This window comes from Semicossyphus pulcher, unplaced genomic scaffold (genome assembly GCF_022749685.1).
Source record: "Semicossyphus pulcher isolate SPU_LCO1_2020_fin unplaced genomic scaffold, fSemPul1.0.p SCAF_21, whole genome shotgun sequence".
Taxonomy (NCBI): Eukaryota; Metazoa; Chordata; class Actinopteri; order Labriformes; family Labridae; genus Semicossyphus; species Semicossyphus pulcher.
Window position 1 is genome coordinate 10,065,241 of NW_027211695.1, and position 22,790 is coordinate 10,088,030.

The window sequence follows — 22,790 nt, forward strand, 5'->3', positions numbered from 1 at the left end:
CTGAATAAGTACGTTACTTGAATAATGATATGGTTGATGTGTGGTTCTTGCCATTTACACCTGATATTAATAAGTTATATGGGGTTACCTTTAGATCTACTTACATTCAGACTGGATATATTTTCTTTACAAATGCATGTTAATGCCAGGTGTACATGCTTTCAGAACTCATTACAGACACACAGGTCATAGAGAAGCAGGGTATTCTTGTCAGCAGTACCTGTACCTGGGATGGTATTGTCTAGAGGGCTAGGCAACAGGAGGTGGAGGTGCTCTCTGTCTCCTCCCTGCTCTTGAAGCCATGCCTTTAGGATTGTCTCCATGGTGAACACACTGTTCTCCACTTGCTGCAGGTCGATCTCTGTTTCCAACATCAGACAGTCTAAGGACGGACACAGAGAGGCATCACAAGATTAAAGTTAAACTTTTCTTCAAAGAAACCACTGTTGTTTTCCAAATCTATGTTTTACCAAGGCAGCAGTTGTTTAGGTATAATATTCAACAAATTTTCATCTACGGCCACTAGATGGAAGCAAAATTCAATACATTTCACTTGTTGTCAGGGCTCAGTGACTCAATAGCAATGCTCTTAGGGTAATCCAGAGTCAGTGAAGCCTTTAGATGTAAAGTTCAAAAACCTTCTTCAGGTTTACTGGCAATGATTTCCTAAAGGGGAGAAGTTCTGCTGCATTTTGCACCAAAGCCAACTTGTTTTATGAAAGAAAGTCGATGCAGAGAAAAGCAGTCTAAATTTGCCAGAAAGGGAAGGATTTTAGACACCTTAAAGCAAATCTCATCTTGCAGAGAACAGAAAGCAGATGCTTAGCTGTCCTTTCTTTTCACACCAATTCCTACCTATCATTACAGAAAAGACCCTGTGGACCTACTCCACCCTCCGCTTTCTCTGTTGTCATTCCCCAATGTCCATTCATTATCGCAGACTAGACACAAACCTTACAGCCTCCTCTTCTCTTTTTCCTCTTTATCTGGTGTTTAATAGTTAATGACCCATCAAGGGATAAATAATGGGACTAAGGGGAGAGGAGTGGATCAGGAGGCACTGTAATAGTGAGGAGGGTACAGATGGAGGACAGAAGGGGGGATAAAATGAGAAGACTTTTAGGAAGAAATGAGAAACGACCAATTGCGGGAATAAAATGAGGGATTCATTGCTTCTTATATCGGTCAGAGGTGGATAGAGCACAAAAGCTATTTATGGTTCTTGGCCAAAGTTTTCAAAGTCCTTCACCCACAATTAGGCACTTCACCTGAGGGAAAGGACATTTTTGTTGTTGATGGATGTCAGCTCCCAACTGAATGAAGCAAGGAGGGTAAAAAAAAGAGAACAAAAAAGAAGTTTAAGAGGGTAACAAAGCAGGTTCTAAAGGCATTTTTGCTTAAAAAAAAAAAAATCTCATTTTGTGTGTCCAAAAAGCATATGGTAAAGTCAAGTCTTTAATTATGACACATGCAACACTGCTGCTGTTCTTAGCTGCTGAAAGCTCTGAGTACTTTAAATCAGCAGTATTATAAGACCATCCTAGTACAAGTACATCCTACTATACTGGAGCAGTTTACCGTACTTAGCAAAGACAAAGAACCGAAAGAGAAAACCTTACACCTTTAACTGTACAGGACCTAACAAAGCAAGCCAGGGAAGAGAAAGAAGGGATGTATTATTGCCATTATGGGAATGATACAGCAGAGGAAAGAAAAGAATCCTTGGGAGATGGAGGAAAATGGGTTCAAGAAAATCAATCGCCATTCCCTCCGATAATGCTTGTTTGGGGAATAGCAATGGATAGAGGAGGAGACTGAGTAAAGGGGTGGGGGTGGGGGGTGGGGTGGGGTAAAGATTGAGAAATATGCACTGATGCAGACAAAAAAGAAGGATAAAAAGTATAAATAACAGAGAGGAAGAGAATGAGGGAAAGGGATAAAAAAGATGATGAAATATGAAAGAAATAGATGGTGTGTGAGGGATGATTGACCACACTGTTGACAATATGTAATAAGACCATGGAGTGCGTTTCTGTATACGTTTGTGGGTGTGAGAGAAGGGGAGAGAAAGATAGAGAGGAATAGAGAAAATACAGAGGATAGCTTCTCACAGCAGCATAAATAACTGAAGACAGTTTGTCTTGTGTGAGTGTGTCAAACTGGTTTCCACAAAGCAATACATCACTGACTGTGGAGGATAGGTGAACGTCATTAAACTTGATTTGTGTGTTTGGCAAGACAGAGAGGAGCGAAGTGATGTGATGCTGTCTGTGTCTCTCCAGCAGCCTTATCTGACATCATAAAGAATGTGTTTACACTGCTAAAGCCTCCTACTGGTGCAGATGTCCCTGCTTCTGAATCTTTGAACAGTTAAAGTGTCTGTTTACTACATAAAAGATAAAAGAAAAACGTTTTTATCATTTGTCTCTCCCAACAAAATCTCTATGCACTGTTCTTTCTGTCCCTCATTTTCTTGTATTTGGTATCTGTTTTAATAAAGGTTTGGGTTTTTTTTTTTACTTGCGAAGCTCTACTCAACAAACACCAACCTGTTCTGTGTTACACTTACTTGAATTGTGACAGTTACAATAGTCACTCCAAACACTTGCTTAATACTCCCCATGTGAACTTCAAACTTGGACAAAACATTGACTGTTCTACCTCTGTAACAATTTCAAAATATAAGTAGTAAATCACACCATAATGTACACTGTGTTATTGTCAAAGCATTGTTTACCAGATGGTATTGTAATGGGTCGTCACATGCACCCCTAGTAGCGGATAGCTGTATTGATGTAGATGAATAAAATCTTCATTTCAAGTTAAATTTACTTTTGTCAAACGGATAACCACTGACACACAACAAAAGAACAGCAAATCTCTTGCCATGCATGACATGCCCATGTTGCCCACATCACTTGTTTTCTTGCATGTCTTGCAAGAAAACCTGAAGTGAAAGAACATAGCAATATATTGGAAAAAAAGATTGTAATATTCAAGTGTCCTACTTTTCTATCGTCTTTCAGTTGCTTATAAAGTGTGTTAGAAAGGCGGCAATCTTGTATCGCTTGCAGGACTCGACTGTGCCTTTGACAGCTGTAGGAGCCTAGACTGGAGTTGAGGCAGCTGAAACTCAAAGTTGGGCTACCGGCTAGTTGACATTAGAATATGTCACCAAGTAATTTTAAGTCAAAAGATCCAGTGTTTTAGTTGCACGCTAACAGAAATTGGCATCGCGATTGCATCAGGATAAATTAACTTTACAAATAATCGATTTTACGAAACATACTTTACATAAAAAACAATCATACCGCACAGCTTATCCTACCAACAGTCAACTTTCAAACAAAAATACGCACCTAGGTATACGTAGACTGAGTGAGGAGCTAAAATACAATTAAAATTTTCCAGGACAACATCAATTATTTCCAGGATATTTGGTCATTTAAATCAATTTCCTGGTGTTTTCATGACTGGAAAACTCTAAGTTTCAAGGTTTTCCAGAATGCGTGGGAACCCTGTTTAATTATCCTAATGCTTTAATAGCCAGTGACCATTCATGATGATCTAATGCCATTCAATAGAGACTCCTAATATTAACTGCAAGCCTGCCACTAAAAATCAGGGATATTCACACCCCTATCTACAGTGAAGTCTAATAATGTTGCCTAGTGTCCTAAAGCTAAACTTTGAATGGTTGTGTAAGGTAGTGTCCTGAGGTGGCCCATCAGAAGGATCAACTTCGATCTGGAGTCTGGACATCAGACAGGATAATAACAGATGTAAACCATGATAACAAATCATGTGGAAAACATATATACTTCGATATATTACTACAGGATTTTCCATGGCATCATATATTTTTGAAAAAAAAAAAAAATATAATATAACACCAGTTTGCATGATTGAAGCTTTTATTTTGACTATTTAATATTCATGTATAAATATATAAATGTCAAATTATCTAGGCTAATCACTGTGAAGCTTCCCCACTTAAAAAGGATTGATTGATAAATGTACACAAAGGATAACTGGATTCCACTCAATGACAACTTTTTTCCCGCTTAAAGTGATAATCGAAGATTTTTATTTAAATAAATGTCTGTTAAGTCACCATCCATCATAGAATGAGGTAACAATGGTGATTGAGCCTATGACCAACTGATGAAAGCCTTTGCATTTGCAGTATATAGTATCATGGACTGGGTGTTTGTGGCGACATTTACGAAATTCCTTTTTATCGCCATAGGTGCCGCCAAATAGAATAAAACTGACAACTTCAAAAGTTTTACTTTTCCATTTGTTGTCAGTAAAGCAATAGGTAGTTAGCAATCAGCAGTTAGCAACCGTCATTTGGGTGAAAACATTTAATAAAGAAAAAGAAACTGAAAAACCCCCCCACTTAAGCCAACAGAAACACTGCTTCAAACATTGCAAAATACAGCTTAAGCATGAGCGCTATTTTCAATTAATACAGTGATTTTGTCAAATTAAATGCAATAAAAGTGAATGCTGACTCCATTTTTTTAAATCTCCAAGCCCTCAACAATATATTAGGCTAAATGTGTATTGACTTTATATTGAGAATTTTTAACCATATAGGAAATAATTTATCCGTATCACACACCTACAACGTGCAAAACCACATTGAATTATATTTACATTCTTTTTTTCCATCACCTTTGTGACTACAGGTAAACCCAAACTCAAACATCAATCAAACAATCAATCAACCAATCAAGTCGGACATCACCCCATGCTTCCGCGTGACAACGATTAACAAAGTCACGAATATATTCAATTCCACATTTTGTAGATAACAAACAGACAGCCTGACAGTTTTTACACAATAATGAGACATCATCAAAAGTCCGTGACACGGAGCAACAGTGCGCCCACGCCGGCACCACAGCAGCAGTTTACACGCCAGCAGTTTCTTAAAGTAATGAAAGTTCAGCGTATTACCGTCTGCCTTTTCGAATTCGTAGATTATCGGCCCTGCAGTGTTTCTGCGGGTCAACTTTTCCTAAACGCTGCCTTTGTGAGCGTGGTCTTTGTTCAGCCCTGGCGTGCTGCTCCTGTGTCCTGTGCAAATGTGTTCCAGGTGCACTCAATCAGAGCCGAATGATTCCTTCCGGTTTATTTATATATCTCCTCATCTACATCCGCATGCTATGTTTAGTTTTATTTGATATAAATATATATATATATACACAAAGATATATATAACTGTTTATATTTACTTTATATTTTCGTTTAATCATTTTAAATATTCTTTTACATTTTATAGCTAAAATATTTAATTATTTTTACTTGACAATAAATGTCAATAAGATGGTAATCTACATGGGAAACAATATTTTGTTTTTAATATGAATCATTTAATCCAGTTTCATCTGGCCTGACACGGTCACAAACTTTTAACTTTATCAGACCTGACCTGCAGTAGGGCTCTACTCTAGCAATGAGCCTTCCACATGGTTTTTCATGTGACTTATTGCCTTCACTGCAAAGCAACATTAAATTAATTTGCCAGATTGAGGCATAATTAAGTAGCCGGTTGCTGTTTATTATGCCTCAATCTAGTAAATTGTAAATTAACATGTTATAGCTACAGCCAGAGGCTGGGGCATGAGCAGTACTTTAGTTCTGTATCTGTGGCTTGACAGTATGTACAGAGCTGGTTGTGAGCTCATTTTATTCTGCAGTAAAGCACCCATTAAGAGACACCCAGAGTGGAGCTCCACTTTAAAATACTGTAATTTGCAAAGTAATGAAGCAGGGCCTACACAGTCAGTCAGATTTATTCATATAACCCAATACCAGAGGCCCACAGAGGTACAACATCTCCTGGTTTAACCCCCATAGAAAACAAAAACCGTAATAAGAAAAAAGAAAGAAAAAACCTTAAATGGAAGAGTCATTGAGGACAAGCCCAACAGAGAAGCAAGAAATACAAAAGGGGGGCTGCTATCAAGCTCAAGAGATTTATATGAAAGCGACATAGGTCAAACGTATCATTGTTGTCTGTATACAGATTTGCAGTACATTGTGGCCAGGACACTTAACAAGGATCTAGTTGTTGTTAGAGTAAAGATACCATATAATTGCAGTCCACCTCCCATCCATTAATAGGTGCACTAGTTTTTGCTCATTCACTGGTAAGATATATATATTTTTTCATAATATAATTATGTAGCACTGAACAAAAAGTGTTGGACAGAATTTGCAACATTGTGTTAAATGTTTAGTTAAGGCAGGACAAGCAATGTAGTCTACTAAAGTATTACAGGCCTTCATTTCATTCAGTGCCAACCATTTTATTGTTGTTGCTTCAGCTGACACCTTGGTGGTGCTGTGTGGCTTCTGAATCTCTGTCATGTTGCTTGTTTGAAAATTGAAAAGGGCAAACATATTTGTGATTCACCTTCACACAGACACACACATACACACGCACAAATAACCTTAAAGGACAATTTGATTCGATGAAAATGTAATGACTTCAATTTTGCTTTAATTTCCCCAGAGACATCTTTTTTAATGAATGACTTTTGAGTGTTTTTATATAAGTTTGAGCTATTTTTCCCAACTTTCTCAAGGGGGGGTGGGGGGAGTTTTCATTTTTAATTTGAATGTAACATTAACATAAATATTAGTAGTCCACCTAACTGCCGTTGGCTACATACATCGCTTAAGTCTCTCTAACTACATTCCTTTTCTTTATTGTTCTTCTCCTACTTATTGACCAACCTTGTGCTATGTTTTTTCCTGACTTTAAACCCCACTCTGGCCCACACCCAGTAATGGTTCCTTTTATTTCTTGCATTTAAAAGTGCATCACCCTCATGACCATTGACCAACGTAGCATTGGCTAAAGTGGGGAAATAGTGACGCAGGAAGCTAATGTAGTAGCAGTCCCTATTTTCACTTGTTCATTTAGATATGAACAATATGAACACCTTTATCTAATATAAATCAATGGACACTGCACTCTGGACAAAGCTTCTAGCGATCCTATTGTCTAATTCCAGAAAGATCAACTTGCTACACTTACAAATATATATTCTGGAATTCTTTATAATGCTAAATCAGCATTACTTAATTAAATTTCTGAGGCCTATTATAGCATTTTATTGATAACATTAAACTTACAAAATAATTGTTCCCCCTCTAAACAAAACTAAAACAACTGAGTTGGAGATTACAGGAGCCTCTTTCTCCCTAACACTCAAATACTGTGGATTAATACTGGGTTAATGGTTAATAGTGGGAGCTCTCTCACTAACAGAAAATTTAAGTATATTACATTTTCAATCATATTTGAGTGGGTTAGGCGGTTCATTCTATAGGTAATGATAACTTTGTACTCACCTTGTTGCTTCTTTCAACTATCTTTATATTTTAATATAGTTTTATATGTAAGAAGCTATCACAGCAATTCTGTGATATCAACTTAATGCATCCCTGACAAATAAAGGAAGCATTGACGATGAATGTAGGTCTGTGAAATTTCCCTCTGCCATCCATATTTCACTTACAGAGTGGCACTGACAGCATACACTCCGTCCTTGTCTGCCAGTGTGTCTGTGTGAGCAATAATGATGAATAGCTCATTGATGTAGTTGAGGACAGGGACAAATAGGACATTGATCATCTGGTCTAAACACATGCACTCAACACACCAGCGGCTGTGTGACCTAATTGCCGAGCAGTCACTTCTGATGAAGCCATGCGGTCATGGAAACAATGAAAGCAGACAGACACTTGAAAAGGAGAAGAGGATATGGGCTGTTATCTGGCTGTCATTACTGAGGATGAAGCACAAGAGAAAAAAAAAAAAAAAGAGATAAATACTTGAGAGAAGGCCAAACAAAGGGGCCATCCTTGTATTATGGCTCATTAGGTATCTGTCTACTTTCTTGGTGTTGTAGATAAATCATGTCACATTTAGCACAATAAGCACACAGAGTAAAGTGTAAGTAGAGTAGTGTTAAGTAAGAGGTGATGGCAAGAGATGAACTGCCTAGTTTCAAGCAGAATCTGGAAATAGCAAGGGGGTGAGATGGAAGAGAAGGACAGAGAGACTCTGAGAGGATGGCAGCTGGAAGACTTCTTTGAAGTATTTGAAAAAGACAAGAGGGCAGATGATGAGAGGAGCTCTGCAGACAGTATTAATAGAGTCACATAAGAGAGGAGAGAGAAAAAAGGGGTACAGAAGGGAAAGGAAACCAGATAAGATGATTTTTAACTACATATGTTCCCTTTTTTAGGAAGTATAGTTTTCTTAGGGCCTAACAATGGCAACAGTTATCACTGTTGTATCACATACAACAATTAAAGCTCAAAAAAGTACACTTTTGAAGAATCAACAAAAGCTCACTCTAATAGTGGCTTCTAGCACACACAAACAAAAGTCCTCAGAGATGTTTAATGTTTTAAAATGTCTCCATAAGGCCATTTGCACATGTATGCGAATTCAGACAACAACAGATTATGTTGACTTAGCAGACCATTAAAGGAGGCTGCAGAGAGGAGATGGAAGCAGGGTTGAGAGATTGGACGGATAACAAACCTCTCAAAGAAGGAGGGAAGATTAACCTTGTTTGCTTCAAGTGGCTTGAAAGCCAAGATAAAAGAGATATACAGTCTGATTGTGTATGTTCAAATAAAGAGGATTGGAAATGAGCCAGAGACAAGCACAAGTAGCAATAATTGTGACTTTTTACATCGGTGGTTAAAATAAAACAAGGAAACTCAGAGGATGAGAAGTAAGATGAAAAATTGTGGAGAAAGTTAAAGAGTGCATTTGTGAGAGACAGAAGGAAGACAATGGGAGAAGAAAGAGCAAGTGTGTCAATCCAGAAGGTTTCAGACAAAGAGTGATATTTGGAAGGCAGAGACAGCATGGGAGTATAACTGTTCTTTTGAGGTGATAAGACAATCCTACCATGTTGTTTCATTTTGCAGCAAAATTAAATAAGAAAAACAGCACATTTTTAGGTACAAAAGTGGTGTTTCTAGCGATGGCTATTGGTCACAAAGCCGTTGCACCTCTTATGGTATATAAAATATTTTGGAAACTGTCTGATGGATCGCTGTGGAATTTGATGCAAAAATTCCAAACAAAAAATGTAATCTATAATGACTTTGGTGATCCTCTGGCTTCTTCTCTTAAGACGGCGGATAAAACTGACAGAGCAAGGTGAATGGAGAAAAGAAAGTGGAACAACACTCTCTGGGTGTTTAATAGCTGTGAACTTTTTCTATGCTTACTCTTTCCTTTACCAACCATCTGTTCTGAACACATCAAAAAGAGAGCAAAAACAGATAACTGAAACAGCTTTCTTGGCAGCAAACTATGTATATGCAATCCAAAACCACAGAGGGCCCCACCCTATTACAGTAAAATATCAACTTCCTTTGTCAAAGTTTTCAGTTATGAATATGTCTCACAGACTACACTGTAGATCTACAACATATGCTTTCTCATGATCTTTAGACAAAGAGGGCTGCTAGGTAAAACAGTGAAGCAGAAAAGATTCATAAACAGACAAACATGTATAAGGAGGCAGTGTTGTGTGCTCCCAAGTGTGTGCATGATGCAGAGCAAACAGCCATCTCAGTGTGGGACTAATAGGTTCCATAACCTGATGAGAAGAGTTATGCCAGCCTCCATCTGTATGACCACCTGCTGCTCTGCTAACGTCAAAAATAGGTGTGAACAGCATGACCTTGGAACTATGTGTGTGGCAATATTACAAACATGCACTTCTGAAATTAATGCATCTTTGTTATCTATTATCCTTAACCATAGTTACATGTACATAGATAGAATGGCACCAAAAGAAAATACAGATTTTGTCCTCTTCCTTGATACATTCTTGCTATTGAATTTATTGGCCAAATAATTTAAGTGTGTATGCAGTTTACTTCCTGTCTGTACAAACATTGTGTAATAGCTGTGGTTGGGTGTAAGAGAGCATGCCAGCAGGACTGGGTGGGGTTTCTTCTTGAGCACCTCTGTGAACTTTAATCCACAACACACCCAACAGAACTCGCTGACAGTGATGGAAAAGTAACTGAAAGAAAGAGACAGAGAGAAAGAGACTGAGAAGGAGAGGGCCACTCAGGGTTTAATGACTGCAGGTGTGTGGTTGTAATTGTAGCTGAGGAGGAAAGTCTAGTGGAAAGTGAAAACTTGTTTTTACAATCAAACCAATTACACAAAAATGTAGGAATGGTGTTTATTAACAGGAGTTGAGTATACACTGGAATTAGTTGCACAAGACAGATGTTCTGGGAAGGTCTCAAATGTCATCAGTAGTAACCCCTAACAACTTGGGGTGACTTACCAAACAATACAAATGGATTAATACCTTTAAATTAACTAAAGGCTGGGATACTGAAAATAGAATGACTCTGGGAGAATTATGAATCAGTACAATAAACCATTACTTGTTTTTGTCACTTTGTAACACAATTGCATTGTACTGCCTACTAACTACACCAATCAGCCATAACATAACCACCCGCCCAATTTTGTGTTGGTCCCCCTTTTGCCGCCATATCAGCCCTGACCCGTCGACAAATGGACTCCAGTGGACCTCTGAAGGTGTGCTGTGGTATCTGGCAGCAAGATGTTAGCAGCAGATCCTTTAAGTCCGGGAATACTGTTTCCATGAAGGGGTGTATATGGTGTCAAAGTAACATTAACATGAATAGCAGGACCCGAGATTTCACAGCAGAACATTGCCCGAAGCATCACACTGCCTCTGTCAGCTTGCCTTCTTCCCATAGAGCAATCTGGTGCCATGTCTTCCCAAGGTAAGCGATGCACACGTAGCCGGCCATCCATATGATAAAAGAAAAAATGTGAGTGAGAAAACGTGATTCATCAAACCAGGCCACCTTCTTTCATTGCTCCCTGGTCCAGGTCTGATGCTCATGTGCCCATTGTAGGCGCTTTCGGCAGTGGACAGGGGCCAGCATGGGCCCCCTTGACCGGTCTATTGCTACGCAGCCCCATATGCAACAAACTGTGATGTAGTGGGTTCTGACACCCTTCTATCATCACCAGCATGAATTTTTTCAGCAATTTGAGCTACAGTAGCTCTTCTGTTAGATCGGACCACATTCCTTCGACTGATTTGGTGCAGAGTGGGAACACCCCACAAGAGCTGCAGTTTTGGAGATGTTCTAACTCAGTCGTCTAGCCATCACAATTTGGCCCTTGTCAAAGTAAAATCATATGAAAACATGATTTGTGTGAAGGTGGAAATATCGTTAGTGTAAAGGGTATGGTTTGGACCCAATAGCAGCACAAAGACAGGCAGGTATCGTTGGTAACAAACTTTATTGACACAAGAGCAGGAATCAAAGGCAGTAGGCAAAACAGTCTATCTTCTGGCCGCTGGCCTTTAACAGTCTCTGGTGGGGATTGTAGAGTAGGTTCAGCCGAACCAAACCAGGATACTGGTGAGTAACGTCCGTGAAGCTCAGTCTTGTACTCACTCAGTGAAGGGATAATCAGAGTCACAGAACTGCAGGATGCCACAGAGGAGACGAGAGTGACACTCACTATGTAAAGCTGAATCAGGTAATCACCGGATAGCCAAGGGAGCAGACAGGCAGAATCCAGAAAGGGACAGGCGAGGATCGTGGTCAGGGACGGAAGGCTGAGGTGATTACCAGGAGATCGGTCAGGCAGGATGGTCAGAGGCAAGCAGGGTCGAAACCGGGAGATCAGGCAGAAAAACGCTGGAGAGTCTGGTGCAAGCATCGAGAACAATCTGGCAATGAGTGAGAGTGGAGCTGGGGCTTAAATGCAGCCAGAGCAGAGCAGAGAGCACAGGTGAGTGGAGTTGGCTTGATGAGAGGGGTGTGTCTGATTGGCAGATTGAAGCAGGCAGGTGCAGAGTGGTGAGGCAGAGAAGAACTGTGACAGTTAGTTTTTATTTGTATAGCACCTAATTACAAATCACAATTTGCTTAAGAGGGCTTTACAGTCTGTACAGCATATGACACTTACTGTCCTGAGACCTTCAACTTGGATAACTAACTTAATAATAATAATAATAACAATAATGTTAATAATAGAATTTCATTTAATAACACAGCCTTCACTGGACTTTTAACCCTGGGGTTTACCACCTCAGCTATAGTCATGCTCCCTCAAACAGGAGCTGACACCTATGCAGCAAGTCTGGCTCACAGATTATTTCCTGAGGGCTCCTGATCATCATCAGTAACGGTCCCCTGATCATCTTCATCTTCCGCTGGAGGTTCCTGCTCCTCCTCCTACTTCTCTACGATGTCCCAGGATGACAGACAGAGGCTGTTGAGGATGCAGTGATGTTGCTGTTGGGGCAAAAAGACGCTGAATATCTAAAGCCATCAGGAAGATGGCTCTCCACTGGGTTTTCAGCATGCAGAGGACATGCTCAACAATGTTCCTGATGCTTGTTAAAGCTTGGCCTGGTAATTAAAATACAGGTAATATAAAATCTATGTAGTGCTTCATATCCAAAGTAACTAATGTCACAAAATATATTTACTCTGTGTATTCTGCCCTCTTACAGGCTGCCAGTATGGCGCCATGAGGATGACAGGAGACTGCAGGCTTTAGTACCCCCTGTCCTCAAGGAGAAGAAGCCAGCTGGTGGATGGAGGGACTCTTTGTACACTGGAGATCTCTGAAGGACAACGGCATCATGGACTGATCCTGTGTTGCCAATGTACGTATCTAGAAAATGTCCCCTTGCTGTCTCACACAAGTATAAGAACTTCTTTTGTCCAGCAGGTGGGAGGATTCTGCTGTGGCACCCATCAGTTGCACAACCAGCACAGCGAAAGCCTCATGGCCAGCCAGGCTGGTAAAGCCTGACCACACCTCCTCCATCTCGTCTGGCTTGGGGAACTGAATGATCCTGTGAAAGATGGCAATCATCTCCTCTACACCACAGACTATTCTGGCCAATGTGGTACAGCGAAGATGTCTGCCTTACATGTCTTTGTAATTGTGCATATGTCTAAAGTGTGCTAAAAAATTTGTATTTATTTTTATCGACTTAATAATATAACAAAACCAACTTTCTCACTGTATTTATTTAATTATGTATCTATTTAGTTTTCTATTTCTCTTTGTTTGATCATGAATATTTCCCCCAGATGTGTTATAAATAAATATTTTGTGATGCAAGTGTATTAAAATTAGTTCTTACTGAATCTCTTTATACATTATCAGTCATCTTATAATTCCTTGTATTTTCCTCTTGGATAAATTGTCTCTTTCATTTGTGGTCTATTTATTCTGTTGTGGTTATTTATATTTCATTAAAAAGTATATGTGCAGATTTTTTAGTGCAGGAAAAACAAATCTAAATCTGTAGCTGTGCCTATGATTTTGCTGATACCCTTGATTCATTGTTCAAAATTTAAGTCAGAACCTCTTGATGTAAATTGTATAGAGTATGTAATTGCATTTAATTAAATCATCAAAGTACTTATTATTAATATATTATTTATTCAATCCTATTCTATTTATCTATCCCAACTGATTGAAAAATAAATGTATTTTTGGGGAGAACCCAGCATTTATGTTTTAAACCTTAAGCATATCTATCTAATGTATCTTTATTATTCTGTTTATTCTTTTGAATAATCCTTAATGTTAAACGCTGCCTTAGCCACTCATAACGAACATAACGTACATAAATCAAAACAAACGCTGATAGCTCTGTGCCTTTTTGTCCTCCTCCTCATCCTCGATCTTCACTCATGAATTCACCACATTTAAGAATATCGATGATAGCCGCCAACAATGCCTGGTCCATCTATAACCTCAATATTATTTATTTTTGCTATATATCAGGCCACCACAAACAATGGCCTGTACAACCATTTATTTGCGATGTACAGAAAATACTTGGCTTTGGAAAAAGACAATAAAATAAATGAACTGATAGAACTTTATGGAAGGTAACTGTCGCTTTACTACTCCAAACAGAAATGTCTTTTTTAGTGTACATTAGTGCCCAGCTGAACTTAGGATAGGTTCATCACATTGTTTTTGGTGTTAAAACCTGACTTTGCAGGGCTGTGTCTCTTCCTGGGGTATTAGGCAGTACACGGAAGAACGCATCATCTCAAACTGTCAACAACGTCTTAGTGTGCTCGTGAGCTTGTGAGTTCTTTGCATTCTTGGGTTTGTGAAAGTCACCTTGATAATTTTGCACATTTTTGCATTTCTTCAGTTGCGGTGTTTTTCTCCACAGCCCTCACCGACTACTGGCACTACCACCATGTTCGCAGCTCTGGACACAGAACTTGACACATCAATGCACTGTGGTGTGTGGGTTTGATTACAAATGCCTGGGTAGCCAAGACACGCCTCCTGATTAACATATTGGTGAAGAAAAATGTGAATAAATACAAACGGAAAACAATACCGAAATAAATAAAAATGGAAATAAATTAATATGGAAATTAATAAAAATAGGTAAATAATTAAATATGAAAATACATGATTGAAAAAATAAGGAATTTGTACATACCTTTTGGTTTATTTTCTATTTCTGAATATATCTATTTATTTTTAAATTAAGCTAAACATTTATTTGATGAGTGAGGCTTTTATTTCTACATTTGCCTTTAGAATTTTATTTATCTATTTATTTATATGAGATATTTATTTATTTTTGATTATGCAGTTAGTCTTGCTCTGTCTGAAGGAAGCAAGATCTGCCTACAAGCACCTCTTAGGCCAACTTATTAACTAAATTGTTAATCATCTTTCTGTTTTATACACATTAAAAGAATGAAAAAACATAATTCTTGGTTACAAAATAAAGTGAGGCAGAGTTTGAGTCGATGTTGAGTTATAGTAGATTTATCACAAGGGAAAGGGTATTTGGTGTCCAATGTAATACTTTTTTTTTTTTTAAAGGAACCTCTCCTATCCCCTAACCCATGAGCACAACTGTCCTCACTAGTTTCCAAAGTATACTGATGTCATGCAAACTACCAGCAGCCACTTCGTTTAATTAGCGAGCTAACTCACACCAAGGGGTTATCAGACGCATTGTTATGGAATTGGTATGTTGAGGCAGCGCCTTTTACAAATTCCTGGTCTACCTGTTTATCAAATAGAGCAGTTCTTTCTTCCTATTTAAAGGGCCCAAAAATGTGTACACTGAGAATAACGGACTACCTTCCATTGATGTTAAGCGCACAGAACATCCTGACTGATGCGGTCAGTGCATCTGGAGATTTAAATAATTATGTAAGTTTTGCTTTTGAAAAAACGTATATTGCAATGTGCCAGTAGCAGGCACACCTGTCTTTTAAGATAGAAGGTGAAAGGGGAGATGATACTTTATAATTTGGATTGATTCATGTTACACTCAAAACACCCATTATTAATTAAGAGACTTTATACAAGCCTTGCACCTCACAATTAAAACCAGGGTGCGATTTGCTGGGGGGTATGGGCATCTGATAAAGACAAGCACATCCTATTAGGAGACGACAAACTTCTCACTCTACTCAAGACTCTTGCTATTGAGGACAAATGTCATGGTGTCACGGGAGAGAATCTGCGCAAAGTACTGACCGCTGCCTCTCCACACTCTCAGTGTCAACAGCGGAGTGTAAAAGAGGATTCAGTGCCATGAACCATATTCTCACAGACAATAGAAATAGAATGAACGTCTCCACGCTGAATAGCCTGCTATTCATCTCAGTAAATGGACCGGGGGTTTCCTCCATCCCTTCCCGGAGATGCACAAAGATGAGAGTAAAAGAAGAGCGACATGCTGACCCAGCCACAGGAAAGGAGAAAAAGAAAACGGAAGTCTGTCATCAGAGCAGACTGTTTTCTTAGCCTGATAAGTTGGAACACACTTTTTAATTTTATGTTCACAGCACATTGTGCTAGCCTATTTCATTTCGATAAAATTCTAATCAGTATTAACGTTTGTTATTAAGTGTTTTGTCACGCCTGACCAAGTGGCGCTTTCCATGGTGCTGAAAGTGGGATTTAATTCTTGCGGGTTTTGCATCTCCTGTGTGTACATAACTGTGCATGAGGACAGAACAGAGTTCTGATATCCGTTATTTTAAAAAAATAAAAACATTTCTGAAACATCCCCCCCACTCTGATCTTTTCACAAATCGCACCCTGGCTCAAACTATACACAATTAACTAGCAAAACAGGGACTCAGACATGTCCAAAATGCATATTAAAATAGGGCTCTACGGTTCAGTACTAATTGGCATCAGGGACACTGTCATTCTCTGTCCAGGTTAACACAGTTAATACGAAGACATTTGCATGCATTCATTCTGCTCTGTTGGTCTTAACTCACAGTGGAGAGAGGTTGCCTTTGGGGTGTGATGAAATTTCACACTTTTATTATAATGTAAGAAAAGGAATATGGCTCATTGTAAGCATCAAGGATGATGACTTGGCGTACTGTTTCATAATTCTTGGCTCTGGGCCATTGGATTATAATCCTCCTCTCAAGGGACATACATTTTCAGAGTCATTATTGTTGCGACTCAAAATAGATTTGTGGGATGTATGGGAATAGCTTAAGTATCCGGAAGGAGGAAAATACAGAGAGAGAAAACACTTCTAAAAAAAATAAAGAGCATTACATTTTCAAGGTGGAAGTCACAAAGATAAAAAGGCACAGTACTGCAGGCAGCGTAACAGTTTGCACAATAATCTGATTACACAATACAAGACATTTCACAATCTTTGCAACATTTATACTAAAGCTACAAAATCCAGGCAGTGATGAACTATAATTCAAGGTTAATATATCATAAATCAATAGTAATACAAGATAGATAAGTTGTAAACAAGATGAAAGCAGTGGGGAAACGGGATATTGCACAGAACATCTAGAAATTATGAAGGAGAGATTTGGAGGCATAAATATTGCAAGCAAATATCTGTCTTTTTCCTCCTTATAAGAGAAATTGAAGATGGGAAGCAGTCAATTTATTTACAATGAGAATAGGGAACTCCACAACCTAATTTCTTTATCTGCAGATAATGTTTGAATTTAAATTGTACTCACGTTAATATGTTTTAAACTGCAGTATGTACATCATCCTTTAGAGAAGGTAAAAATGCTGGTTTGTTATATTCAAGTACAGAAGTAAAATTGCTACGTTGTATGATCAGCCAGCAGATCGTCTTTGCTTTTTATCTATGCGTGAATCTTTTTCTTTGAATATCACAACACATAGATGCAACATCTAGTGTCAGACTGGTCTGCTCCCACAAATGCTTTTCTATCTTTGTTATGATGAACTGACAAGAGTCTCCTCCATATTCTTGGTCACCAAGGTGACTAATTACACAGCCTGTAATTAATGAGAAGGATTTTTTAATCACCTGACAGCAATGGTTTTGATATGATGTGTGCAGGCCTACGCAGTAATGCTTTAAAGGTGAGGTGAAATGAAAAATTTTAATCCTTTTAGATCACATCCCCAGTAATATTGTGCATCTATTTGACAATATAGGCCAAAAAAAATACAGAAAATCCATTTCTTCGTATTCTTATATCAAAATCCGATAATTTTTTCTTCTGGTAAAACTAAATTTCACGCGTGCTTACATAAGTTAGCAACAAACAATTTCAACCAATCAATCTGCAACATTTAGCCGCAGAGCACCAAGAACACTCGGTCAGTTAGCTAGCTACTGCGCTGTGGAGAACGTCTGTTGACGCCCACTTCTCAACAATCAAATCAAATCCCTCTAATGATACGTCCCGCCTGCACGTCCTGTTTCACTCGGAAATACGTCGCGATACGGAAGCTAGATATTCTCGAAATGCCGTTTCAGCTCGACTTTAATAATAATCAACTGATATTAAACATATTATTCTGAAATAGGCCATCCTGCACAATGAGTAGGCTACCTTAAGGATCAAAATATTATTACAGTACAATAACTTGTCATTTTCACTCTTGCTAAAGGTTTTATTGATTTTATATTATTTGTATATTACTGTATTTATTGGAGCTATCTGGCACTGTAATTTCCTTCGGGATTAATAAAGGTTTATATTATTGCAGGGCTTTTGCTTGTAATGAGTATGTATACACTCTGATATAATGTTTTCCTTGAGTACTTATTTCATCACTGCAACAAAATATGCTTTATATTAGTGCAGCTCATTAATCCACTGCACAATTAAACTTGCAGTAGTTCTGATCAAGCACTCAGCTCTCTCCTTCATTGCTCATCCTACTGTCATTTACAAGCTCTTCAGTTCCGCTAGTGACCATACTGTAGCTCAGCTGTTAGCGATAGCCTCTGCTGTTTCCTGCTAGGTGTCTCAGGTGTTTAGCTTCTCCTCTGCCTCCCATAGTGACAGTGGTACAGGTTAATACTGTAGTTTAGATGCAGTGATGGCCGGGCTAAGTGAATTGGAAATACTTCTTCACAACACGGAAACTCAACAATTAGCTGCTTTATCTAGCAAGTCCTCTTTAGCCGGTGCAGGCTGCTAATGTAGCGTCAGTTCCCTGTCCGGCAGCCCCTGTAGAGCCGACACCCCAAAAACAATGGGTTGCCGGCCGTCCTCTTTTGCCGGCTGTGTGACTGTCCAAAGAACGCATATCATTAAACAGAGGACGCCTACGATCCGCCACCTAGTTCAGGTTTCAAACAGCTGCTCTGTTACACCTGCTACATTTCAGGTGCGACGAGTGAAAAGTGTAAACTCGTACTTATCAGATTGTTGACGCACTAAAGCCCTGCGCGAGCTAAATAACAGAAGCGTGAGCGCGCAGATGGTGGTCAGCAAGGGTCAATTTAAGGACTGCGATATAATTATTCACGGACACAGGCTAGCGACGTGCACACAACAGGTATCACTCATGGCAGGGTATCACTCATGGCAGTTAAGATGGACCTACAGGTCCTAACTGATAGCGAGACCATACCGAATCTCGTCTGTGCTGATTAGATGCACAGAGGGTTGAAACAGCGGTGCTCTGACAGCAAGGTTTCTTTTTTTGATTATTGTGATTGATTACTGAGGAGTTTGTTGTTCACAATGTATCGTTCTGTATGGGAACGATGATGTCTGTCTCTGGGACGCATGGATAGTGAGTTTAATGTGTCCTTTTAAATTTTAATGCTTCAGAGAGGCAGGACTCGTACCTAGCAACATCACTGATTTATACTATATATACAAAGAGTTGCAAGAGCTTCAAATGCAGTTACTCAGAGTTACTGATTCAAAGACAAAAATGTACTGAAGCACATAGGACACATGTACAATCATTCAGCAAGAACATAAAAACATACCTGATAACAAACACAAACACGCATGCTTTGTCAATTCTTGTAGATGTTAGCACAGCAACTGTCTCGTCTGTCCTTTGTGAAAGCTACTTATCCCATGTACAAACTGGACATTCTGACAGTTTGAGAAGACTGAGAGAGAAATAAAAGAAAAGGGATGGAGAGATTGCAAGGATATGGAGAGGATTAGGGAAGTAAAATAGGCTATAATCCTTTTCTGCTGTGAGACAGATCCAAGACTTGCTGATAGGCTGTTAGTTTGAAAGAGCTATTTGTCCAAGATATAAGTCTGCTTTTATTCAGCCTCTGACTTTTTTTCTAAAATGTCTCACGCAAAGAGAACATAGCTTCAAGATAAGCTCTTTTTAACCAGTGACATGTTTTTATGAATAAATGTTTTTATTTTGGTAATAATATTAAATTACTAAAATCAAGCACAACTTATTTGTGCTTTTAAATATGGATTTAACAACATGGATGTAATATCCAGTAATCACCCTCATACTCACAAACTCTATATGTAAAACAGAAGGGGGAAAAAAGTCACTTGTGAGTGAGTTAGTAAGTGTAATAACAAGGGCTACCCTGGTAAATATATAAAAAGCTGGGGTTTGAAACTTTGAAGAGAAAATGCAAGAGAAGCTTAAATTTGAAAAAATTCAACCAGAGAAATGCCAAAGCCCCGTTGTGGAGACTGTTGGGAGATGTCCTTGTAAAATGTATAAAAAATACCATTCTCTGTCTTCTTGTGCACCTCGCTTGTTGCTTTAGCTAGTGTAGGCAGAAGGGCTAAAATGACTGAACTGATATACTGTGTCACAAGTAATAAGTCCTATGATATTTGGAGGATATTTTGAGTGTACTTCTATGAAGAAGTTACGAAACTATCTTTTTAAAGAGTACCAATCATACTCTAAATCATGATGTAGCTATGGTCGAGAGCTCAGTGATTGGTAAATGTCAGCCAATGGTAAAAACCATAGACTGTATAAATAATGGACGTCTTGGTTTCTAAAGAAGCGCCGGCACTGGGGGTCACCATATTAAAAATGCAAGAGCCAGCTAATTCAGAGGCAGGCAAAGAGGCAGAGCGCGATTGAGTTGAAGCCGAGCAGCACATGCTTTGCATGTGTAAAGTCCTGGGTTCGCTCCCTGATAACTCCAACTTTATTTATAAATCCCAAACTTGCGTTTGGTGCCTGAGGTTCAGTGGTAAAATAAAAGCTCTCCTGCATATCCACATGCTGACTGTCACAAAGCTGTGAACTTCTTGGAGGAGCACATCATTGGGTTGGTGTGTGCATGAGAAAATAATATTTACCACAAAGCTCAGAGATAAACTAAAGATGCAATAACATCGGTTATGATTTGAGACAGATCTCGAAAACAACATTATGTGGATGGTGTATGAATAGAATAACGGCTGTCACTTGAAACCCTGATTTTGAGACTCAATATGTGTAAATGGATTTACTGTGTTGTCACTTTGCAAAGCATTTGGAAAGGTATTTGAATGAAATAAATGCTTCAACAGAGCTAGAAAGAAATGTGAATGTTTTTCAAAATATAATGATAGTATGCAGATTCTGGCAGCCGTATGAAGGGATTAACAGTGAGTTTTGAGAAGCATGCATCAAATGGATTTTCATAATACTGCACCTTGTCATGAAGCAAATTCTGCCTACATCCTATATCACAATACAGTGGCCCGATGGTATGTTTGTAACCCCCCGGGCCAGTAGATTACCTATTTAACTGGCCCGGTGTGCCAGCAGGATCCACAAGCCCACAATGTAAACCATATAGTAGCCTTCCCGAGAGTCACAGTTCTGATGAACGGGACTAATTACTTTCTACGCAGAATCCCGCGGTAATCTCTATCCGATGTCAGCATCACTGTGGGTACTTTGGCTACTGCTGTCAACAACATGTTACACGCTACTCGCTGCACTCGCGACAGAGCAGCTGTCATTTAAGAACACACTAATTGACGTTAGCGAGCTACCGCAGTCTAGTATAAACAAACACGTTTTAGTTTTCATACACACGCAAGATTGACTTCCCCCAAGCTGATGAGCCACTTAACACCCATAGCAGTGTTTCCTACACATAGAACAACAGGAAAAGTCCGTCTGATATCACAAAGTGCAGCTTTTAATGAGTGCACAGAGTGAACTGACCGCTGTGCATGCAGAGTCTGTGTGTCAGTCACCTGCCTGTAAACTGTAAACATGCATGGATGCTCCGGCCATCACAGATGCGCCTGCGGGATGATCTAGGCAGATGGGCAGTTATGTGAGGTGGCAATAAGTGTGTATATTCAGGTCATCAGCGGCACCTCGTCCCGGTGCAAGTTAGCGCTGTGACTACATAAACGGACAGTTCACAGAGCGGACATGCCGCAGACTGTTTACCTTTAACGGCTACAGGAAGTAGGAGAAGGTAAGATTTTGTTTCAAAAAGTTACTCTCACGGGCTGATCACGCTAATTAAACATACATATGAAGAACATACTCAATCAATCTATTACTACTTATTCATGTGGGTGTCAGAGTTGCTGAACCAAGAGAAGTAAAAGAAGCCTCTTTACACCGATATGATTATTTTGGTCTATTTTATGAGTTTATAATAGTTCCACAATTGAACACATATTCATTAATAAGAACCCTTACAGAGAAACAAAATTTGACGTTAAAATAATACCGAAATAAGAAATTATTTAAGGGCCAGGGGTTTTAATGGCAGGGCCAGTGAATTTGGAAAGTTACTGGCCCGGAGTGCCAGTGGAAAATTATGCTCATTGTCGACCCCTGCTATATGAAATTACCACAGGGTAAAGCCTATTTCTGGATAATCCTGTGTGAATTAAATACTTGATTAAATATGAAAATACTCTTAGCTTACTTAGCTGTAAAAGCCCAAATTTGATTGCTTCCTGCACATTTTCAAAGGAGAATTAGGCTTTGTACACAATTTGTACATTTTAACTCACTCTATGCCCACCAAGTCAGTGTTCTTGTTTGGCTCTTTTAATACACGACAAAACAGAAAAACATGTACACTGCTGTAGCCTGCTACTACAAGCTATGATATGCGAGTGCTTCTAAAATGAACAAAAGCAATACGCAACTTTTTTAACGTAACAATTTTCTTGCAAATTTAGCAAATTATGTTGCTTTGTCGGAGGTCCAACCTCTTGTAGCCGAACCACTTCCACATGACCGAATAGCGCCGTTCCTGGGTAGTAAATCCTTGCGATAGGCCGACATGCTGCTTTGGCTTTCAGCCTTGCTCATGTGCTGCGCCCTTGGGTATGCAAATACGCCAACCTGTCATTGCGCCACTACATCTTTGATATTGTGATATGACACTTTCTTATCACATAAAAGAATTATACCAGTATTATCTGAATGATATGATATGGCACAGTCCTATATACAAGCATTCGTTTTGCATGCG

At 39.0% G+C, this 22,790-nt stretch overlaps 1 protein-coding gene across 1 annotated transcript in view; it reads right to left on the reverse strand.

Annotated features, from left to right (window-relative positions):
• The window catches only part of m1ap (meiosis 1 associated protein), a 55,390-nt gene that overhangs the window by 11,266 nt on the left and 21,334 nt on the right, over window positions 1-22,790 (reverse strand). The window contains 1 exon segment of the mRNA XM_069672803.1: window positions 227-382. Coding sequence (XP_069528904.1) covers window positions 227-382 — 156 coding nt within the window.